Raw genomic sequence first — 20999 nt, 5'->3', positions numbered from 1 at the left:
CGCTCTGTGAGAGTCTCATCGAAACAGGTTTTTCCCATGCTCCTCCTGAACTGTCATGGACAACATTCCCTCCGTTAATCCAGTGTTGGTGGATTCTGTGATCACTCCTTGCCACTGGCTCCATCACGCTTCGCCTCCAGCACTCCTTGTGTACCCTCTCCTCTAAGTACAAGTGAACCTATTCATTTGCACTTAATGTATCGTTCTCCTCTTTCACTCCGGAGCTTTACCCTTCCTCCCCAACCTTCACGTCCCCTCCTAACTCTCTCCCCCCACTCTGTTACTGCACTTGCACGCTCTGAATCGTCTCATGACCTAGTAGGAATGTTAATGTTGTCTTCTTCCCTGTTCATCCCCCATCCTTCTCCTCCCCTCCTCTGCCATCCCTTCATTCTTTTTACGGCACTTGCACGTTCCGAACGTCTCAAGACCTAGTAGGAATGCTATTGTTTTTATTTTCTTCCCGGTACCTCCCCTTCCCTTGTTTTGATGCACCTTGAAAAACCATTTGGCTGTACAGGTCGCATTAGAAAGACCCAATAAATGAATAAAATAAATAAATATACATGGGCCCAGCTTACTTAGCTGGCACAAAATACTTCTCACAAGTCCTTCTCATCTGTTTTTGCATTTAGTAATGTGTTGCAATTCTGCATTCGTTTTGATACTTCTGTATTAATGCTGGTATTTTGTGAATGAAATTAAATTCTTTTATTGATTTTAATTGACTGGCGTGCTTATTTTGCTATTCTAGTCGTAAGAAAATGTTAATCGCTGGTACTTTCGCACTTCATTCCCAGACTAGTTAGTGCAACGTTTTTACGCTATCTTCTTGGTCCGCTACGCAAAGCCTGTTTTGCCTGACCATGAAAGTGATCAGGCCGTTGTCAGTACAGGATGTTTTTTTAAGGATCTTAAATTCCCATTTTATTTCACATTATTGCAGTTATTTGTATCCATCTACCAACTGGAACATTTGTAATGTTTGTTAACGATCAAATACAGTTGTGTAAGCTTTGGGCAAACGGGCGGTTTGATTATGAATGTTTAACAGAATCGGACCGTAAGGAATTTATTTTGAAAGCAAAACCATCCTTTCTCTCAAGCATTTCAGTCCGATACTTTCATTTCATATCTTAAATGTGCACCTATTAATGCCAGATCTTTTGTAGCCAAAGTAATCCCCATTGCAGAGCTTCAGATAACCAACTCAACATAAAATTGACTGCCATCATTTTACTTCTTTTCGTCCCAAACAACTACTCAATCAAATAGATCCAGCAAATGAGTTTGAGGGCTGCCTATGATTTTTAAAGGACATTTAATCTTCTCTAATACTGAGCAATCAATATGTGTCAAGGCTCTCAAATTCTCTTATCTAATGAGACTACTGGTAATAGTACTTTCTTCAGACTAGTACTTTGTTACCATACTCACGGCTAAACCAAATCTTTTCTGCAATGGCTCGAATCATCACAGATTCTGAATTTTAAATATAATATTGATTTTAGGTGACCTGATTATTTGGTCTGAACACCCGGATAGCACATAGGTGGCTAGACTGAATTATCCACTGGAGTCACACAATCTCTCCTCCCTTTCATGTTCAGTGTCACATGTTAAAGGGCATTATAGGTTAGATCATGCTTCTTGTCACTGTTCAACTCTCTTGGAGTGATCATTTTACCAGATTGTTCAAGATTTCAATACCAGGTGCCTTAAATTCAACCTTTTTCGATGGCCTGGTATCCACTTCAGGTAGAAGCTAAACTGAAACTTCTTTTATTTCATTCTGAGGAACTTTTCACTGATCTTCCCATGTTTGATCGTCAAGGCTCTTGTACTGTCTGTTTCAACAATTCAAGACTGAGGTTTGAGCAGTCTGTGTTGCCCCCCATAATGTAATCCAAGCAAGAACACCCGCTGCTTTCTCGGTTGTCCCATTCTCCTCAGGCTCTGAACTCATACTAGTGGAAGAGGGAGACAAATGGGAAGCATTTGAGAATCCTGAGGGTTGTAGTCTATTCAATGTGGCCATCAGAGTTTATAAAAAAAGCTCAGATTGGCTTGGTTTATTATAAGCCAAATTAAATGTGTCAGCCCTCCCTGAACCAAAATGTACCCAATCTACCTTATAGTCTATTAACACTTGCTTTATTTCTAAAATAGCCGACACCCAGAATGACATGAAAGAAAATAAAAGCATAATTTTTCCTCTCACTTGCCAGCTGAGTCTACCTATGTTGATTATCAGTTCAGCTCTTAATTCAGCTCTCATGCTGATTGTCTTTTAGGATTCCTTCTGGTATTGACTGGAGATATGGCCTCACTACAAAGCCCATCCTAAAGTTAGAAGATACTGTACTAGCAATGGTTGCCCTTTAACATGCTAAATCACTGGTTCACTCCATTGCTAATTGTTATCAATTTCTCTCTCCAACAAGGTGAAGCTCCTAATTCCATTAAGGAGCCCATCACTATGGCTGACCTAGAAAACGGACCCTGGATTCTACTCTTGTAAACAAATACTATCATGCTGTTGCTGGTTTGCCCTGGCCCTCAAAGATTCTTGAAATGTTGTAACCTCCCAATTGTAACATCACAGGGAGAAGCACATCTTAATGGAGCCTTTACAATCTGTGTTGCGCCATAAACCTGGATCTCAATCTTCCTTGGTCACAGTGGTACAATATATTTTGGAAAATGCAGAGAAGGTGTGCCTTCCTCTTTTGGTAATGCTAGACCTCTCTGCAGTATTCATCATTGTTGACCATTGGATTCTCTGGTTTTGTTTTGCTCTATAGCAAGGTTTTCTGAGATTTCACTTAAATGATGCTCTTTATTCTATCAGGAAGGATGCATTGTGTGAGATTAGGGCCATTCCAGTCAGCTCCTTCCAGTGTAGACTACGGTGTTCCTCAGGGATCGCTACTCTCACCTCCATTGTTTAACATTTACATTTGACCTTAAATTGTGTTCTCTTGCCGCTCCGATGCTGATGAAGACCAGGTGTATTTCAAGATCTATGGGAATCACAAAGACTTCCATTGACTCTTTTAATTGTATGAATGAGAGGAAATACTATATGCTACCAAACGGGATGGAATTGAACCGATCTAAGAAAAAGGTTATTCTCCTCATATCAGAACGCTTGCTCACTGAACCCAAACTGCTCCCCTTTCCACCCTTTGTTGTTTGGACTTCAAAAACATTTTTCTGAAAAAGTCAAAAATGTGGTAGTCTTTTAGGATGCTGATTTCACCATCAGCGGCAAAGTGGTAACAATCTCTGTTTTTTTTAGACTATGGCAACATTGCCATTTTATCCTTTGTCTTCCAAGGGAAGAACTTGCTTCATGTGTTGAATAGTTGATGAATACTAAAATAGATTATGGAAACACCTTGTACATTGGGATACCGGATTTTCTCTTGCACTTGCAGCAGGTAGACCCAAATGCTGCCATTTGGCACATTTGGTACCATTAAAATCACACTATTTTAGCTGCTGCTTTTCAAATTACTTCATGGCAAGGCCACTGAATACCTTTCTAAGAAGACTGAATTCTATAAAACCTCTTGGATACCTCTGGTCTCACCCTTTAGGATTTAGGAATATTTAGATGTCCACAGGTTTCACAAAAATGCTACAGATCGGTAGATGGTCCCAATTTATAAAATGATCTGTTCATTTATATTTGTAATTCCAACTCCCTTCTCTCTCTTAACAAAGCATTAAAGATGTCCCTGTTTTGGTGAAATGAAAATCCTACTGTTTGATTACTGTTCTGTCATCTAGCCCTTGCATCAAAATGCATTCCATTCTGATGGGTTCCCTCAGTTCAAACAAAAATGACAAAAAACACAGATAAACTACAAACAGGCTACAGTGTGGGACAATGAACAGAATGAATAAGGGAAGCCTACAGACAGAAAAATTGCAGACAGGCACAATCCAGACGGCATACAACCAAAATAGAAAGCAGAAAACTACAGCCATACATGCAACAGTCTCGCTGTAATGTGCAGTGTACACCTAGTAACATTTTAAATTCAAGTCAAAAACGTTATTCTCATTAGGAAAGGAGTCCTTTCCATTCACTATGGGTTTACAACAGAAGTTTTTTGGGTTTGCCACGAACATCTCAGACCATCTGCTTGTTGCCTTGAAATGTCAGTGTTGACCTTTCATGGGTTGGGTTCTCCTTTGATTATGAAAACCTTCTTTGTATGGGTGGACGTCCCTCCGGTAACAGCTGAATAATGTGAGAATCGTGGTTGGAATGAACCTACTCCCATATGCCCGAGACTCCTTACCTTGCATCAGAGGACTTCTCTCTTGTAGTAGCTAAGCAATGGGTCGGACTGTGGGTTGAACAAATCTCCTCCCAATAGGCTAGAGACTTCTTTCTTTTTGCAAGGATCAACTTCTCGTGTCCTCACAGTGTCCTATTTTTATACGGCGTGGTCCAGGTGATAGTGCAAGTCCTGTACTCAGACTGCCTTAAGCAGGGGTATGTTAGATCGCTATTGAAGTTATTAGCCCAATAGCCTACAGTAATATGAAATTATAACCCAATTAATGGCCTGCCTTTTTGGGAAAAATTATAAAGGCATGTGTGGTAGCCTTTCTAAGAAAGTCACTTGCAATAAGATACTTAAATCCTACCAGTCTTGCTCGCCATCGGGCTGCTGCAGAGTTGGAGAAAGCTCCTCTCCAAGTGCTGGACTACACTCTGTGCACACTAAATGCTTGGGCCAGCTTCCTGCTGGATTCCAAAGCCTATGAAACCTTTGAGATGATTGTCCAATTGGAGTGCCTTATCGTCAGATACGTAGTGAGCTCTGGGTGCAAGGCTATGATTTGTTTATCTGCCTTCATTAACAAACATTAGAACCAAATTTGGAATGGAAGTGGGGGCGTTGTCAAGTCCAAGTGACTCATGGTGGGAGCTTATTCCTCATGTTAAATAACATCAGTAAGTGGCCATTCTGGGACTTTGATGAAACTACTGAAAACAACGCACACCTGAATGCAGTTGATATATGGATATGCCCAAGTGTGCCACCAATTCAAGAAATGCATCTCTGATTAACTCTTGAAACTATCAAGGGATTATTGACCCAACATTGCATATAAATAGGATTCATAATCTCAGGTAAATATTGTTGATTTACACTGTTCACTTCCATCTAAGTTTAATTAACATATTCTAGATGCCCTTACACCAATAGTGTTTGTTCAGGCTAACTCCTTCAATGGCTTGAACCTAGACCAACATATTAATGTCACTGTTAAATCTGCCATTGTTTAAAACTCTTTTTGCTATTTAATTAAAGTGACAGACGATGGATGCATTAGTTTATCTATCTGTTTCATGGAGCATAACGCACTAGCATGGTACCTCTTGGCCACTATAAAGAACAAGTGTAAGAGTACGTTTAGACAACAACGGCCACCTCTCCGAAGCAGTTCCAGTGGAAAGAGGGGTAAGACGGGGCTGCTTGGGGGCACCCACATTCTTCAACTTGTTCTTAGCAGATGTAGGAGACCACTTGATCTCGTCCGCATTGGCGAGCCCAGTCATAAATAGAAGAAAAATATTCTGGCTGGCCTATGCGGACGATATCGTCCTGCTGGACAGAACTCCCATCGGCCTGCAGAGGCTATTGGACGGACTGGGCAATATGCCAAGAAAAATGGGTTGGTAATAAATCCTAAGAAATCAAGGATATTAGTATTTAAAGACCCAAGAAAAAAGACATCATACAAGCACTGGGTTCTGGATGGGCAAAGAATTCATCAAGTTGAAGATCTTACATATCTGGGGTATACGATCTATGCAAGCCCAGCCAATTATAAAATTGAGAGAGACATCATCACCAAAGCCCATGTGCTAATTCCTCACCTGATTAAAATTAGGAAAAGATTCTGTAAATTCTCAGTGGTCCCAATGGTAAAATATTACCTGAGCAAAATAGTTCCAGTCCTGCTATATGGATTAGAAGCCAAACCACAACTATGGAACTTCAACTGGGATAAAATAGAAGGAAGAATTTGGAAAAAAAGCCTTAAATCTGCCATGGAGTACATCAGGGGGACAGATATGCTTTGAATTAGGCTTGAAGTCATTGAACCGTCTGGCAGAATGGAAACTAACGTCCCTCTACAGAGAAATCATAAATCCTAAAAAAGACTCCTTATATGAGGATATCAATGAACATCATAGCAAATTAAGATCTGAAATTCTACAGAGTCTTGACCAAAAAATAAAAATTGCAATATTGAGAACAGAGTCAAGCATGGAAATATTGGTGAATAACCCACTGAAGATAAAACGGGAGTTGGAAACATTAGACTGGATAGACACGATAGAAAAAACAAGATCTCTAACACCAAAGAACACCTTCCTGACAGTTGATAAAAAAATAGGTACACTTCCAAGATACCTAGAAAAATGTCCGGACGCAAAAATCAGAAATAATTTTCTCAGAGCGAGAATGAACATACTATTAATGGGGGAAATTCTGAACACTCGGAAACAGTCAGAAAGAACAGTTATCTACTGTAAGGAATGTGCAATTCCAGGAAATCAATCGCTAAGGCTCGCTGAATGTAAGGGAATGTGGAACCTGCGATTGAAAAAACTAGGAAGATTTGTAGAAAGAGCTTAGTGGCTAACATTGGAAAATATGTGGCACATAATAATCGCAGGTCACGAGATCCAGCTGACAGCAGCAGTGGTGAACTTACTTCAGTCCCTACACTTAGTATAGAGGAACATCAAAGGAGGAGGGAAGAGGCGAGGAAGTAAACAATACCAATATGCAAAAGATAAGAATAAGAGGAAATCAGAATTGTAAGTGTAATCAAAGTGTTGGGTCTGGAAGAAACGACGAGTAGGGGCGGCCAAAACACAAGACAGAAGAGAGGACAAAGAAAGAATAAAACAACAGAACCTGCAGAATTACTGAGCTGAAACCCACTTGGACAATGGTTGCAGAAGAGAAAAGAGATGAGCGAGGTCTCTGCAAAGCCTTCATTCTATTTCATCGAACTTTGGGCTAACATGCTTTTGTGGACTTTTTGCTCACTCTCCCTTTTTCTTCCTTTAACTTCCTTTCACCTCTTCTCTTTATCTTCTTCCTATTGTTCCTTTTTCTTCTCCTTTTTTTCTCTTCCTTCTCTTCTGTTCTATCTTCTTTCTCCCTTCCTTTTAACCTGCCACTTTACTAGACAAGCACTCTTACATATTGCGCTTACCTTGTTTCCTTTCCTACCGCTCCTTTCTTTGGCTACCTGCTTCTTCTTTCTGCTCATTTCTTCTTGATATTTTAGAATTTATTATTTTCCCCCTTCTTAAGAGGGGTAAGAAAGTTGTCTATTTTATCAGTTTTATAGGAGGAACTCTCTCTTTCTTGTTTTCCTTCTTTTTTTATATAATAAATTGTAAAGGTTTTTTTCATGTCTGTGAGACATAGATTGTAAACCATATACAATAAAAAAATAAAAAAAAAATAAAGAACTCTTGCAATCTAGGTTGCTTGGTTGAGGTTAAATAATACGTCTATCCACGGTGGGTCAGGTCCTACCAGCGGATTCTCAGTAAAGGACTATTCTATGCTAACTATATTACATGTGTAGACAAATGTGGTTTCTGTGTCTCCTGACTTCTCTTCCGCATCTCTCTCTACACCCCCCCTCCCCCCGTGTTCTCATTGCTTTGCAAACAGCTGTAATTTGCTGGGACCACAACAATCTTCTGTGCATCAGTTTACTTCCTTTTTTTGTTGTAAACACGGCACTGCAGCTAGTGTGATTGTCAGAATGTTTAGTCTTTTTAGTGTGGGCTATTAGTTGTGGCAGTAAGCCTAAACTATTGCAATAGAGCACAGATAGGGAGGAATGGCATATGAGGAGAGACACAGTGGAATGACATACGAGGAGGGACACACAGTCTATACGTGTTGTTTAGTTATGAGCCCACCCATTGACTGCCCATGGCCATGCTAATCCCTATGGCCATTCCCACCTATTCCTGCCTCTCCCCACCCAAAACTTCTCCTCATGGTAACTCTTTGGGCTTGCTTTAATCAAGCCCTACCATCAGGCCTTGCACTCGAAGTGCCTGCCAGGGATTTTTCATAGCAGTCTTTGGAAAGTTAATGACTTAATTGGGGTTGTAAATATGCTGCTGATGTATTAAAAACATTTGACCAGGCCTGCCTTCAGCCAATCGATGTATATGCACTCTGCATATCCTTCACTGAAGTCCTGTTAAAAAGCCCAAACTAACCAGGGCTGGGCAAGCTTCAGCAGCATGGAATGGATGTTCCCCAGGGAAGTTCAGCCTCCATTGTCACCACCACCATTTTTTGGGCCATTCTTACACATTGTGCAGGGGAGAGCAGTGGAACATCCGAAAATCATGCCTAGGGGCCGTTACCTATAGCTGTGAAAACCTGCTAGTGTATGTTCATAATAAAAAGGCATTGATCTGGTGCAGTTGTGGGATTTCAAATGCAAAACAGCATTTGAAAAATGGTAAACACGTTTTTTTGGGCACAAGCAGTTTCTGTTGGTGAGTTTTTTTTAAATCCCAGGAGCACATATATGATCACAAAATCCATGTAGAGTGAATTCAGTGCAACCTAGGATAGAGGACTTCTGTTAGTGGTGGCAGCTGTGGGGTGCATAGATTAGAATAGGAGAATATGCTCCTTAATGCAAACTGAATTTGTGATTTCCCTGGTTTTAGCTTTAAGACTGGATAGCTTGAGGAGTTCCACTGTTGAACTTTATTAATTTCCCTGCATATTAGATAACCCACTCCAAAGAGCTGAAAGAAGGGTGAAACATGTCTGTGATTATTGAACAGTTTTTGGAAATGTCTGTCTTTGGCCAACAGTGCACAATTAAAGGGTGGCAGCCTTCAATTTGTGAGGACTAGTGTTTCTTTAGGGCGTATATACCCACCTTCCACTCCAACCTGTGACATCATCCCCTGGGAAACCTTAGATGTAGCAATACAGAGGATGTTAAAACTGCAGATTATCACAGGACTGGTTTGCTGGCCTCTACATAGCAACACAAAGAAAGGCAGGCAGCAGGGCAGCTTTAACCCCCAAATTAACCGCTTAAGAAAAGCTATTAAGCTTTCTTATCAAATTCGACTGGGGGGCCCACAACAAGTAACGTTCCCTTGAAACTAAATAGTTTGAAAGGGCCCAATGCCAGGCCTGATTCTAAATCACCATATTATCCCAGTTTATAATCTTCAGACTCTGATCGCCAGAGTATGGCAATTCATAATGCATGGACCCAGAATCCCTAGGCCTCCTCTGGGTGAGAGTCAAGCCCCATTATCATCATATGAGTAACCTCGCCAGGGTGGTTGCTTGGTAACTAAGCGTAACTGGTTTCTGGAAGTATTTCTAGTTTCTGGAGTACAATAGGGGCTGTTGCTGGTGCAGTGGAGTCTCAAGGAAGGGCCAGGCAGACCCCTTCCATAAAGCCTGCCCTCACCCGCTTTAACCTTCCATGCACTGAGCAGCAGGAGTCCTGCTGCTGGGGACGTGGGGCACACAGAAAATGTGTTTGTTACAGATTCTAGTCGGTTTAAATGTGTGCAGATTGCAATTAATGCAGGCTACAGTTCGACATTCGCACCTCAATTCCCCCTGCGAGGAAACTTCCTCATTTCATGTAAGGTTTGGCTTTGTTTCAGTGGCTAATGTGCTTTTTTCTCAAGTATACAGGTAAAGATTAGGGTTTGTCAATTTAGGACAGGCAGACTAAATTATTCACTTCAAGAGCTTCTTATATAGAATTAACTTGACTGTTCTATTGTTCCATGGCCTATCATGTTGGGCATGCCAAAATATTCCATTTGGTGCTACAGTGGTCTAAGGCTTCTCTAATGCTGAGAGAATATGTTATTATATCACATGTTTATGTGTAGCACTTCATGATTGAACCCTCCCACTTCTAAGGGCTGTAACAATGGTGGAATTACTACCAAATGTAATAGTACTCAATTTATCAACCTCAGGTGGATGATGGGCTGATTAGGCAATGCCAAGATTTGAACCTGGAAAGTGCAGGCAGGCACATATCACAGTTGAGCATTTAACTCACTGAGCTATACACTCTGTGCAGATAAAAAGAAACATTCATCATATTTGCCCTGTACCCTCTCCTGCCCATGTTCCCTCCTGTCCTTTTTCAGTACAAAATATAACATTAATACTATGGCATTCATAAGAAGTGTGCTATGACATATTTGTCCTGCTTCTAAGCACTGTAATAAAAAATAAAAGAATAGGTGTTATTTTAATAAGAAATGTAATCCCACAGTCAAAGCATTGGTTGTGGGTATTGTGACGATTCACCAAATCTTGTCACTTCTCCCCAGAGAGTAGCCCTTCCCCATGAGACTAGGGAGGTGAGGTCGCTAACCAATAATCCCCCTAGGGGTGGTAAAAAGCGGGAGGACCTAATAGTGAGAGACTCCCCTCATGGGAATGGGGACGCCCGTCTGGTGAAAGACCTCCCTAAACCCTTGCCCCCAGAAGCCTTGCCATTGCTGGCTCCTTCCCTTTCACCACTAGAGAATAATACTGTGTGTTATTACAAAGTTTCAACTGTCTCATCTGTGAATACTAATAGCACTGAGACGAAGAAGAACCAAAGAAATATACAGATTAACAATGAAAGTAATCAACCAGGAACTGTGATGAGGTGGCCACAGGAAGGCAGGATGATCGCCTCTGAGACATTGGCGGCTAAAGTTGACGCTATTCTGGGGCGGGTCCAGCTGTATAAAGTAAACATCAAAGAAGGACTGACAAAGCAGAGAAGCAGGGACAGCCGCAAGTGAAGCTGACGTTCTTCCAGTTCAGCCCGGGAAATTCAAACATGGAACAGAGGACGTCTGGAAAGACAGTCAGTCCTCAAGTGAAAAGACCTTGCACAGGGAACGGAGATGCCTTCCATGAGTCGGTGCAGGCCAGGCTCCCCTGGCAATGACAGGGAAGTAGGTGGTGGCGCAACCTCTATGAGGTGGACTGTACGGTCCATAAACTGTGCCGAGACCAGCAGAGAAGCTACAGCAGTGCGGAGCCACGCTGAGAACAGAGAAACCGATAGAAGACACGCAGAGGACGCATGCAAAGGAAGAACCGATTCGAGACACCAGGGAGAACCGGTGATGCCCCCCAGCCACAGTCAAGGTAACGGGGGCCAAGGGAGACCTGGGCGGGGTGCAGGGAGGTACATAAGTGAGGATAAGAGTCAGAAAGTATTCAGGAGTTATCTCCCTCATCACAATAGTGATACCCAGAGAATCAAGAGTCACAAAGTACTCAGAGGTAATCTCCCTCGTCACAGTAGTGATACCCAGAGAACCAAGAGTCAAGAAGTACTTGGAGTGATCTCTCTCATCACAGTAGTGATACCCAAAGAACCAGGAGTCAATTATTCCTCTGGAGCGAACTCCCTCATCACAACAGTGATACCCAGAAACCCAAAATTCAAGTCTTTGTTGGAGGTGATCTCCCTCAGAGTAGTGTGAAGATAAAAAGCTACAGACAAGTACAAGAGTGCCTTGGGAGTAAGCTCCCTTGTCACAGTGAGAACCTTAAAATATCTGAGAGACACCAGAAGGCTAAAGAACGGTCTGAGGTAATTTTCCCAGTAAAGGATTGACAACTAAAAGAATAGTAAATAAGGTCTTGACATTGTTGTTTAACTAAAGAGACTTTTCAAAACTTTTGAGAAGAAACGCCAAGAACCATTTTACAGAACCTTTCCAGACAGAACAGGAGAAGGGAGTCATTCTCCTGGACTAGGTCTAGTTGGTAAATCAGAGACTATTGCAAGAGACTGTTGTTGAGTCACCCTGAGACTGAGGTACTTCACCAGGAGAAGGGAGTCATTCTTATGGTGGTTAAATAAGAACTTCATTGAATGCCTTTTGGTTTGCTTTCTTAGTGGCAGGGATAGAGTAATTGGTTTGGACAGAGGACCGTATGTACGTTTCTTTTGACTTACATCCTGATAAGCACCCGAGTTATTCTAGGTTGCGGTAGGGAAACCCCTCCTCTAGCAGTAGGGAGAGATACGTTTCTTTTTTGATTTAATTAAAGTCTATAGTCAAAATGATATCACCTCGTCAGCCTCCTTACTCCATTTTGCCTTAGTATGCACATGTAAGGAGAAATGCCTAAATGTTAGAATCAATAATTCCATACAAAGGTTCAGCATTATGTTATAGTCTTAAATCAGTGTTGTCAATGTTGATTTAAGTGCGACTGCTGTGATTATTACTAAACTTCAAACATGCCCCAACAAAAATCATACTGCAAGCAGTTTGTAGAGAGGTGGAGTGTACGGCCCGCCTTCCCTGTTCCGGCATGACAGACATGAATGGTGCATATCGCTACTGGCATCTACCCCTCCGGTTTAGAGAGGAAAAACATGCACCCTATCTCTCTTACGCGGAAATACCAATCACACAAAAATACATATAACTGCTTGCTTGATGCAGAATGTGACTAAACTGAGTGGCCATGTAAAGATGAATGGGAGCCATCTGTGGGAAGTAAGGTCCAGTCTTGCTGAGCACGCAAAAAGAGACACAGCTCGGAAACCAAGTGCACAGCGCCAAGGTCTTTATGAAAAGGCAGGTTTGAGCCAGCATTGGAAAAGTACAGACAGTAAGCAAATCCCAGGCGAGTGACATAACTCTATCTGAATAAACAAAGCAACACATGTTGCAGAACTGTCAGGTTCTCATCCGTTTACACCTGACACACAGGAGGAGACAGCCTGAACGAGTCCCACCACCTAGAATCCTTACAATTCACTGAGCAGGACAATCGAAATGCAGTCGCTACACACGTGACTTGCAGTGGCATAGAAGGCCTATTCAGATAATCCATTTCAGTGGGAAAAAAAGATACAATACATCATGAAGCGGAACGCTAGAATGCCCTTGCTTGTGGTCAGGGGACTCAGAGAGTGGCAACCTTATTGGGACAAGGTGTCACCCTGAGGACCTTCTCACCATGACCCCATTGTGCTCATGTGTCTGTAACTTTCCCAGGCTGAGAAAGCCCACACTGGCCAATCCCTACCCACCTTCCGCGCTAGTGGAAATGGAACATTTAGGATGTGTTCGCAGGTGGAGCCACCAGATAGCTTGTAGTCAATGGAGTTATTACCCACATATAGTTTATATATGTAGTCTGTCTCACTAACCAATCCTATCCCACCTTAGGTTTGTGAACATATTTTTTGTGTATGACGTTAGAGCTGAATGAAACTCCATGACAAACCTGTAACCATTTGAGAGCATTGGAAATCTTGAGATGTCCATGTGTATTCCTGCTGTTTTGAAACTGTACAGAGGTTGTCACATTTTTGGACCGCTCCGTTAATTGGGTGTCGGGATTTCCCCTGAGCCAGACCTTGTGCTTTTATGTTGGGCGCTCTCCCATCTCCCTCACCCACTTCAAGTTTCTTTGCTTCCATGAATTATGTACTAATCTAACTAGTTTACACTATTAGGTGGCACTTGCGCAACCTGTAAACTGAAACTATTGCATTAGAGTACAGATTGGGAGAAATGCATTTGAGGAGGGACACTCGTCTTGTAGATGTTGTTTGGTTATGTGCACACCAATTGACTGCCCATGGCCATCCTAATCCCTATCGATATTCCCGCGCAGGTTCACGACCCTCCACGCCCCAAGAAACACCTCATAGGAAATATTTGTGTTTGCTTTCTCAAGCCTTCCCATCAAACTTTGACCTTGAAGGGCCTGCCAGTGTTTTTCAAAAGTCTACTGAGAGTTAGTGGCTTAATTGTGGCGGTAAATGCGCTAGTGGTGTAACAAAAATGTCATAACCAGGTCTGCCTTCAGCCACTCAATTTATAAGCACTATGCATTCCCTTCAATGAAGTCTTGTTAAAAACAAGCATTGGCAAGGACAGCAGTTTTGGTTTCTGTATAAGTATTAGGTATATGCCCAGTACAGCTATTAAATGCCCAGTAACTTGCACCATTTTGCACCTGCTACCATCAATGGCCAGATAATACCACTATGGCAGGGCCTGGCAAGTGATTTTCCTATGCCTACACAAAAGCCCAAACTGTTGGTATTGCCAATGCTTGTTTTGGTTGGTATTGACTGCTAGAATTCCTCACCAAGCCCGCTGCATGCGAGACATCTGTGTACACCAAAATGTATGTTCTTCATGCATTGTATGTAAAAACTGGTGCTATATTTTCATGTAATTCGTTGCTCTAGGATTTTTTGGGTATTGATCAATAATATTTTGAAAGATGTGTCTTTATTATGTTGATTTACTTTACACATGTTTTATACAGTGTTAAATCACCCTAACGTTTACTTACATGCTTAAGAAATCTTTTAAAATCAAATTAAGACAGTCTGATTGCAAACATCATATAGAGAAACTCCTCTATGGGCAGAATAAAGTCAGACTACAGATCTGCTAAAGAGAGACTACCTACAGAAAGACGGCACACACACTACAGACTGAGCATTCATCTACATACTTGTAGACTACAGAAAGAGACAGAATACAGACAGCGAAAAGTAGAGTATGGAAAGGCCCATAGATTGCCGACAAGTATATTACAGAATACAGACATAGTGTACACGCTACAAATAGCCATACTACAGACAGTGACACGGACAGGCTTAACACATAGCATGCAAACTAACACACTACAGGCAGACCTGCTAAAGTCATATAGACAAACAGCAGTCTGGTAACCTATAAAAGGACAACCAGGGAATAGACAGTCAGACTACATGCAAGCTAAATACATACTCTACAGATAGCACGACTACAGGTAGACAACAGACTGCAGAAAGACAGATATACTATAGACAAACTATTAGCCAGTCTAGGCTGACTTCCAGCTGAAAAGGCACAAGAAAAAAACCTGGGCTCACCTGGATCTTATAGATGGTTTGGCAACACTGTCCTCTTCTCTGGACCTGTTGACTCTTTGGCTAAGAAGAAGGTGGGCCTTGAGTGTCTTTCCTGGAGAACGTTTTAGGGTTTCTGCCCCATTGCTACCAGACTTTGCTGGCTTCTCAGCTGTCTCTTGGGACCCTTGACCAGATGCAGTTGTAGCTGGTTGGCTGCACCACATAGGAGAGTAACCCCTGCGGGAAGATGCAGGAGTAGGATGAGGTCCATGTATGCATGGATGGATACAGAAGAAGGATGAAAAGAAGCAGGGAAGGGGTTTAAGACACATTTTGTAATCATATCTGGGACTGATGTAATAGAGGGGATGTCTTTACAGCGAGAATTGGACCCCTGCCCATTTAAAATAAGTAGCCACAAGTGTGCAATGACCTTTATGATATGCTGCTCCCAAATAGAAAGGAACATGTGACATTCTGGTTAAAGACCCTTCAGCACTCTGGCAAATGGCTGACTTGTCCAGCTGCATGCTTACATTGCCTTCGATTCATTTAAGCCACCAGAGAAATCATATTGTATCTTCTGACAGTACTCTGACATGTGGTTGACATGCACTACTTTGTCTCCAAATGGACACACGAGAGATCTATGGAGGGCGCTGAAAACAAATGAAAGACTCACTTGTTAATGTTCTCATACTCATCCTTCGCAGTCCGCCTGGTTACGGGCCGGCTCTCGCAGCGCCCCTCGCTGGTGATGGCACTGACAGTACAAGTGTATTCTGTGTTGGCTGTGAGCCGCCTGGCAGTGTAGGTGCGCTCAGTTCCCAGGTAAACCACCTTCCCATTCATACAAAGTTCATAGTTGAAGAAGCGACCCAGTGGAAACTTGGGGACATCCCAGGAGATGAAGATCTCGCTGCGGCCCATTATGTAAAGTGTTAATTTTTCTGGAGCATGATCACCAGTGTCAGTAGTCCTAGCCTCCACAAAGGCCTTCTCCCCCTTCCCTCTGCTCGTGCAGGCACATACACTGAAGGTGTAGCTGGTGGCAGGCAAGAGTCCTCCCACAATGCAGCTCAGTTCCTGGGTAGAGTCAACAATGGTATCCCCCCTACACACGGTGTAGCTTTTAATCACTCCGTGCGGCTCCGCAGGGGGAGCCCAGATCAGCTTCATATGGCTAGCTGTCCGGCCAATGACACGAAAGTTCACTGGGCAGCTGGGCACTGACTCTTCCTGGGAAACGACTCGGACACTGCTGCATGGGCTGCGATCTCCTTCGGTTTCCATGATGAGTGTGAAGCAGTACTCCTGGCCTGGCTTGGTGCTAGGGAACTCATAGCCACACTGGGGTCCCTGGTAGATCAACCTGTCACCCTCAAAAAGCCTGTGAATGGAATGAAAAGGTTGTCAGTCTTTAGTCAGAGAAGGAAGGATTGTAGAGAAAAGGTAAGAACATGGAAAGAGAGAAAGAAAACTATCTTAAGATCTGCCTCTGCAGTTTGCTCTCAGCAATGCTGTTCTGTTTTCTTTTAATTCCATTTTTGTGCATCATTTTATAAAGAAGGCAGAAGATTCAGCTGATAATTTCCAACAATGCCATATCCCCTACTTGCAAACCTTTATGTACAAACTTCTATTACTACATTGCATCGTCCAGGCAGTGTCAGTGTTAGGCAGATTTTGGTCAAGCCGTGTGGCTGGGATCTGTATTTGTATCATTCTCAGATAGTGATTCCCTCAAGCTCACCAGGCTCTCCAAGTGGTAGTCGCGACAGAGCAGCTGAGGCCTAACTCTCAGCAGGTGGACTCGGATGAGTACACATATTTTATTTCTATCCAATGAGAAAATGCTTGCACACTAAAAGAAATAAAACCTGGGGGTCCTGATGGACAACAATCTCACTCTAGCGACACAAGTAAATGTTCTACTCAAGAAATGATTCTTTCTCCTGCTAGCAGCAAAAAAATCCTACCATTCGTGTCATTGGCCACCAAAACACTTACCATCATCGCCCTGGTCATGTCCAGAGCAGATTATGCCAATAGCCTATACCTGGGTATGCCTGAACGACTCCTAAAAAAACTACAACACATACAAAATGCAGCAGCAAGACTCCTTCTCAAACTTCAGCGAAGAGAACAAATCACAGCCGCACTAAAAATACTACATCAAATAAAATTCAAATCAACGTGCACCACGCACAGAGCAATACACAACCAAGGCGCAGAATTCCTGAGAGATCAATTACGCCTACACCAGCCGTCAGGAACGTTCAGATCAAGCAACGACATCCGCCTGGAACCAAAACCCTACAACAGAAGAAATCTCAGAGGATCCTCTTTATCTCACCAGGCACCAAAAACTTGGAATGATCAACCAAACAATATACGGAACACAAGAAACCACCTAGTATTCTGGGAACTGCTCAAATCCTGGCTCTTCACTGCGTAACTAGAAGACCACCCACAAGAACGCCCACGCCGCTAAAACAACGATGAATAAAGATACCATCCCCGGTTTCCGCCAAACAAGCGACGGCGAAAAGAATAAAAGGAACGCACTCCATGACATTACATAAGAGATAATGAAAGATAACCATAAGAGGACACTAAAGACTGAACATATAGACAAACCAAGACAGAAGCACTTAGACGACTCACCTGTAGCATCCCGCCTGTACTATACCAGAAGCACCAACAGACAAATTCACTCAGATAATAGGGAAAGACGACACCACAACTCCAGCTCCGACATCCAAGGAGAAGAACAGACTCCCCCATCATACTATACATAGCTCATTTGAATACTACCCTACTGTACATAGGTCACTACAAACAACAGGAAGTCGCCAGCGCCAAAACCTTAATTGATCTGTCAGGCGTGAGCCTTCCTCCCATTGTGCAGGACCACTGGATCTAGGTGTGTTCTGGGATGGTACTGAACGGCTCAATTGTTTCTCATATCCAGCGGTGTATGGTACCATATACTATTGCTCTGCTGGGCATAGGCCTCTCTCCCACCATATAGGACTCTCAAGTCTAGCTGCTTTTACGCCATGCAGGATTCATGAAATGAGGACTAACTGCAAAACTTGATGCACTAACCGAGAAGCTTAAACTTTCTGCATACTTAACACACTTAATAAACCCACACAACCACCTCTCGCACAGCAAGCCACACGCACTTCACCACACCGCAACAACACATAAGCCGCACCGACAGCACACGATGCCTGACATCACTCCGATACTTGCACCAAAGCTCAGAGCACCTTGTATACCAAGATGAAGCTGCCAACAGAACACCACCCCTCTCACTATAATACTACTTCTTCACCCTACTAACCCATCCCACCTTCTCGTTTACAGGTCTGCCAGAGCGCCTGGGGACCAATTCCGTTGGTGACGGTGCGCAGTACAAATACCTCTAACATTTAACATTTAACTATATCTTCAGAAAACACTAGCAGTTCTACCCGTGCTTCACATGGTAATTCATCATTTTAAAAAAGAACATTCGACAAAGGTATATATATTTTATACTTTTTACATTGTATACACCATGGAACCTACCCACATGCCAAATTTCACGTTTGTAGCATGTTGAAAAGCATGCAGAACATTTCGAACAGACACACACACACACACACACAGATGGCCAAGCATTGCAGACCGCTTCCAAAATAAAACCACTTAAAAATGAAAAATGTATATTTTATACTTTACCAGAGCCTTTTTTTGCACCACAGTAAAAAGGTCCCCTTTAAATGAATGTATGCAGGGTGTGCTGGCCGTGCCCACCCACGCTGACTCTGCCCACAGGCCTCACTTGCCTGTCCTTTTTACCATTTGATGGGACTGGACACCTTGCACCTGCGGTGACGTGCTTTTCTTTTTGTCGTTACTTTCCATCATTATTTTTCTTTTGCTGCATGCTAGCCTACCTCACCATCATACCTGTTTATGCCAGTGATAATACATTTTCGTCCCTGCACTTGCTGCAGTAGGAAGTTCTCTTCTTCGGACGCCCATAGCCACTGCCTGAGGTGTCTGGGCCCTTCCCTCCTGTGGGATTCTTGTTCGGCCTGAGAAGCACTCGGTTCCTAGGCATTGCAACGCCGCCTGAGTCGTTGGCAAGACCTCCTAGATGACTCTCCTCCCAGTCGGGCTAAGTACTTTGTTTGGACACGATAGATCAGATCGTCCCGCCTGCTCAGGTAAGTTCTATTCTTTTTCACACACCGTGCGGCCAAGCGACTCCTTCCCCAGACCCTTTTTGATGGGAAGGGATTGTCAAGCCCTGCTAAAACTACCTGGGATGGCCCAGGGGCAGTACAGACTAGTACCGACTCCTGGGTCGACGGCTCTACAAAGCCTACTACCGTATGGCCGACTGAGGGCTCTTCGGGGCCTATTGGAGTAGCTACCCTCTGATGACTCTTTGGGGTCTGTCACCAGGCAACCGTCTGAGGGGGTGAAATGTACCAGTGATATATCCAATGCGGGTACGGCGGTGCCTTCCAGACGTATGTCAGAGGCTCCACGAGCTCCTGTCACTGGATACGATCCTGAGGGTCATCAATGACCTTTGCCTCAGAGTAACGCGTTGGCGGACAATAGCCCTTGTGTCCCTACCAAAGCAGTCCATGTGCTCAGCCCTAAAATGGCAGAGACCCAGGCCAATCCTTGAAATACAAAATGGCAGACGCCAGTAGAAGGTATTCTCTAGCCGGGAAAAATCTGGGCCCAAGGACCGCTTGTCGATGGCTCCTGGGCCACACCATAAACAAAGTGAAGTGATGGGGTGGTCCCCTGTATCTTTATCCCAGTACTACCCATTTTGACCGATGCAAATCGATCGAATGGTAGAATATGAACGATTTTGATCGATTTTTAAAAATACTGAACATATGGAACGGGGGTTGCAGTGGTGTTCCCCGCTCCCCATGTTCAGTATTTGTGGGCTTGGGGGTTGCAGAGGTGTCCCCTGCTTCTTCAAAATTGGAGGCGGGGGACCAAAATCTTTTTTTTTAAAGTAAAAAAGGTGCCCTGTGCATTCAGATCTGACCCGTGTTAGAGGGATGGATCTGACGCTGCAGGGTTGCAGGGGAAGTAAGGGCGAGCAAGCAGGTAAGTAGGGGGTGGGGAGTGGTGGTGAAAGGTACATTTTGGGTTGTTTGGCAGACGTGCAAATCTATTCACTGTGAAATTGACTATGGTCAATTCCACCGCGAATAATTACACTTCGGTCAAACAACCCAGATCCCTTTATCCCTGGGCTATCTGGCAACCAGACCCACCGCCAAGGGACATGTATCTGGAACCACCATACTGCCAACAGTCTCAAATGTGTCATTCGTACTACAAACCTCATAGAATCCGGCACAGCAGAGCACAGCCTATCCAGCCTACCCCGCTACGCCCTAGTCCCTGTAGGATTTTCAGCTACGGCAACCTTACTGGGTCCCTGTAGAATCAGTCAATAGGATGCCTGCTTCCCCTATGGTCACCCACACTTGGACACCTACAACCTCGTCTTCTGTGACACCTGCGCAAGAGGACAGTAAAGTTCCAGACTATCAAGAGATCAGGGACAATGGCAGAATATTTCTGGGGGGTAAGGGAGATGATGCCTTAACCAATAATGCCAACCGCTCCTGCCCGCCAACAGCACCACTTCTGCTGCTGTTGCATCGGTCCCCTTTAGGCACAGAGGCCCCGGCTCTGGCGCATCTGAGCCCGATCTCTACGCCACAGCCGGCAGCACCACCTCCACCTGCAGTACCACCTCAATCTACACCAACATTGGAGGCCACAAATACCAGAGGTCCCCCTGTACAAAAGTCAAAGAAGGGGGCTCCTGCCATTACAGACTCGGTCACTCAGGACGCACAAGGCAAGGGTTCTGATACAGATACGGAGGAGGAAGTTGCTCACTGTGTAAAGGCTTTCAATGAAAGAATGATATGTCTGGCCAACTACCTCGGGGTGCCTCAGCTGGAAGATCCTCTGCTATCAGAGATTTTGGC

General features: G+C 43.6%; 1 protein-coding gene across 2 annotated transcripts in view; it reads right to left on the bottom strand.

The window, feature by feature from the left end:
* Nucleotides 1–20999, bottom strand: part of LOC138471886 (uncharacterized) — a 302508-nt gene that overhangs the window by 110602 nt on the left and 170907 nt on the right. For both annotated transcript variants that reach the window (XM_069609746.1, XM_069609747.1), the window contains exons 8-9: nucleotides 15647–16354; nucleotides 14986–15201 (exon numbers count right to left, since the gene is read on the bottom strand). In XM_069609746.1, the coding sequence (XP_069465847.1) occupies nucleotides 14986–15201; nucleotides 15647–16354 (924 nt within the window). The remainder of the gene's footprint in view (nucleotides 1–14985; nucleotides 15202–15646; nucleotides 16355–20999) is intronic.

Source organism: Ambystoma mexicanum, chromosome 8 (assembly GCF_040938575.1).
Source record: "Ambystoma mexicanum isolate Mex_15411 chromosome 8, UKY_AmexF1_1, whole genome shotgun sequence".
In the NCBI taxonomy this organism is placed as follows: domain Eukaryota; kingdom Metazoa; phylum Chordata; class Amphibia; order Caudata; family Ambystomatidae; genus Ambystoma; species Ambystoma mexicanum.
This window is presented reverse-complemented; position numbering and strand designations above follow the sequence as displayed.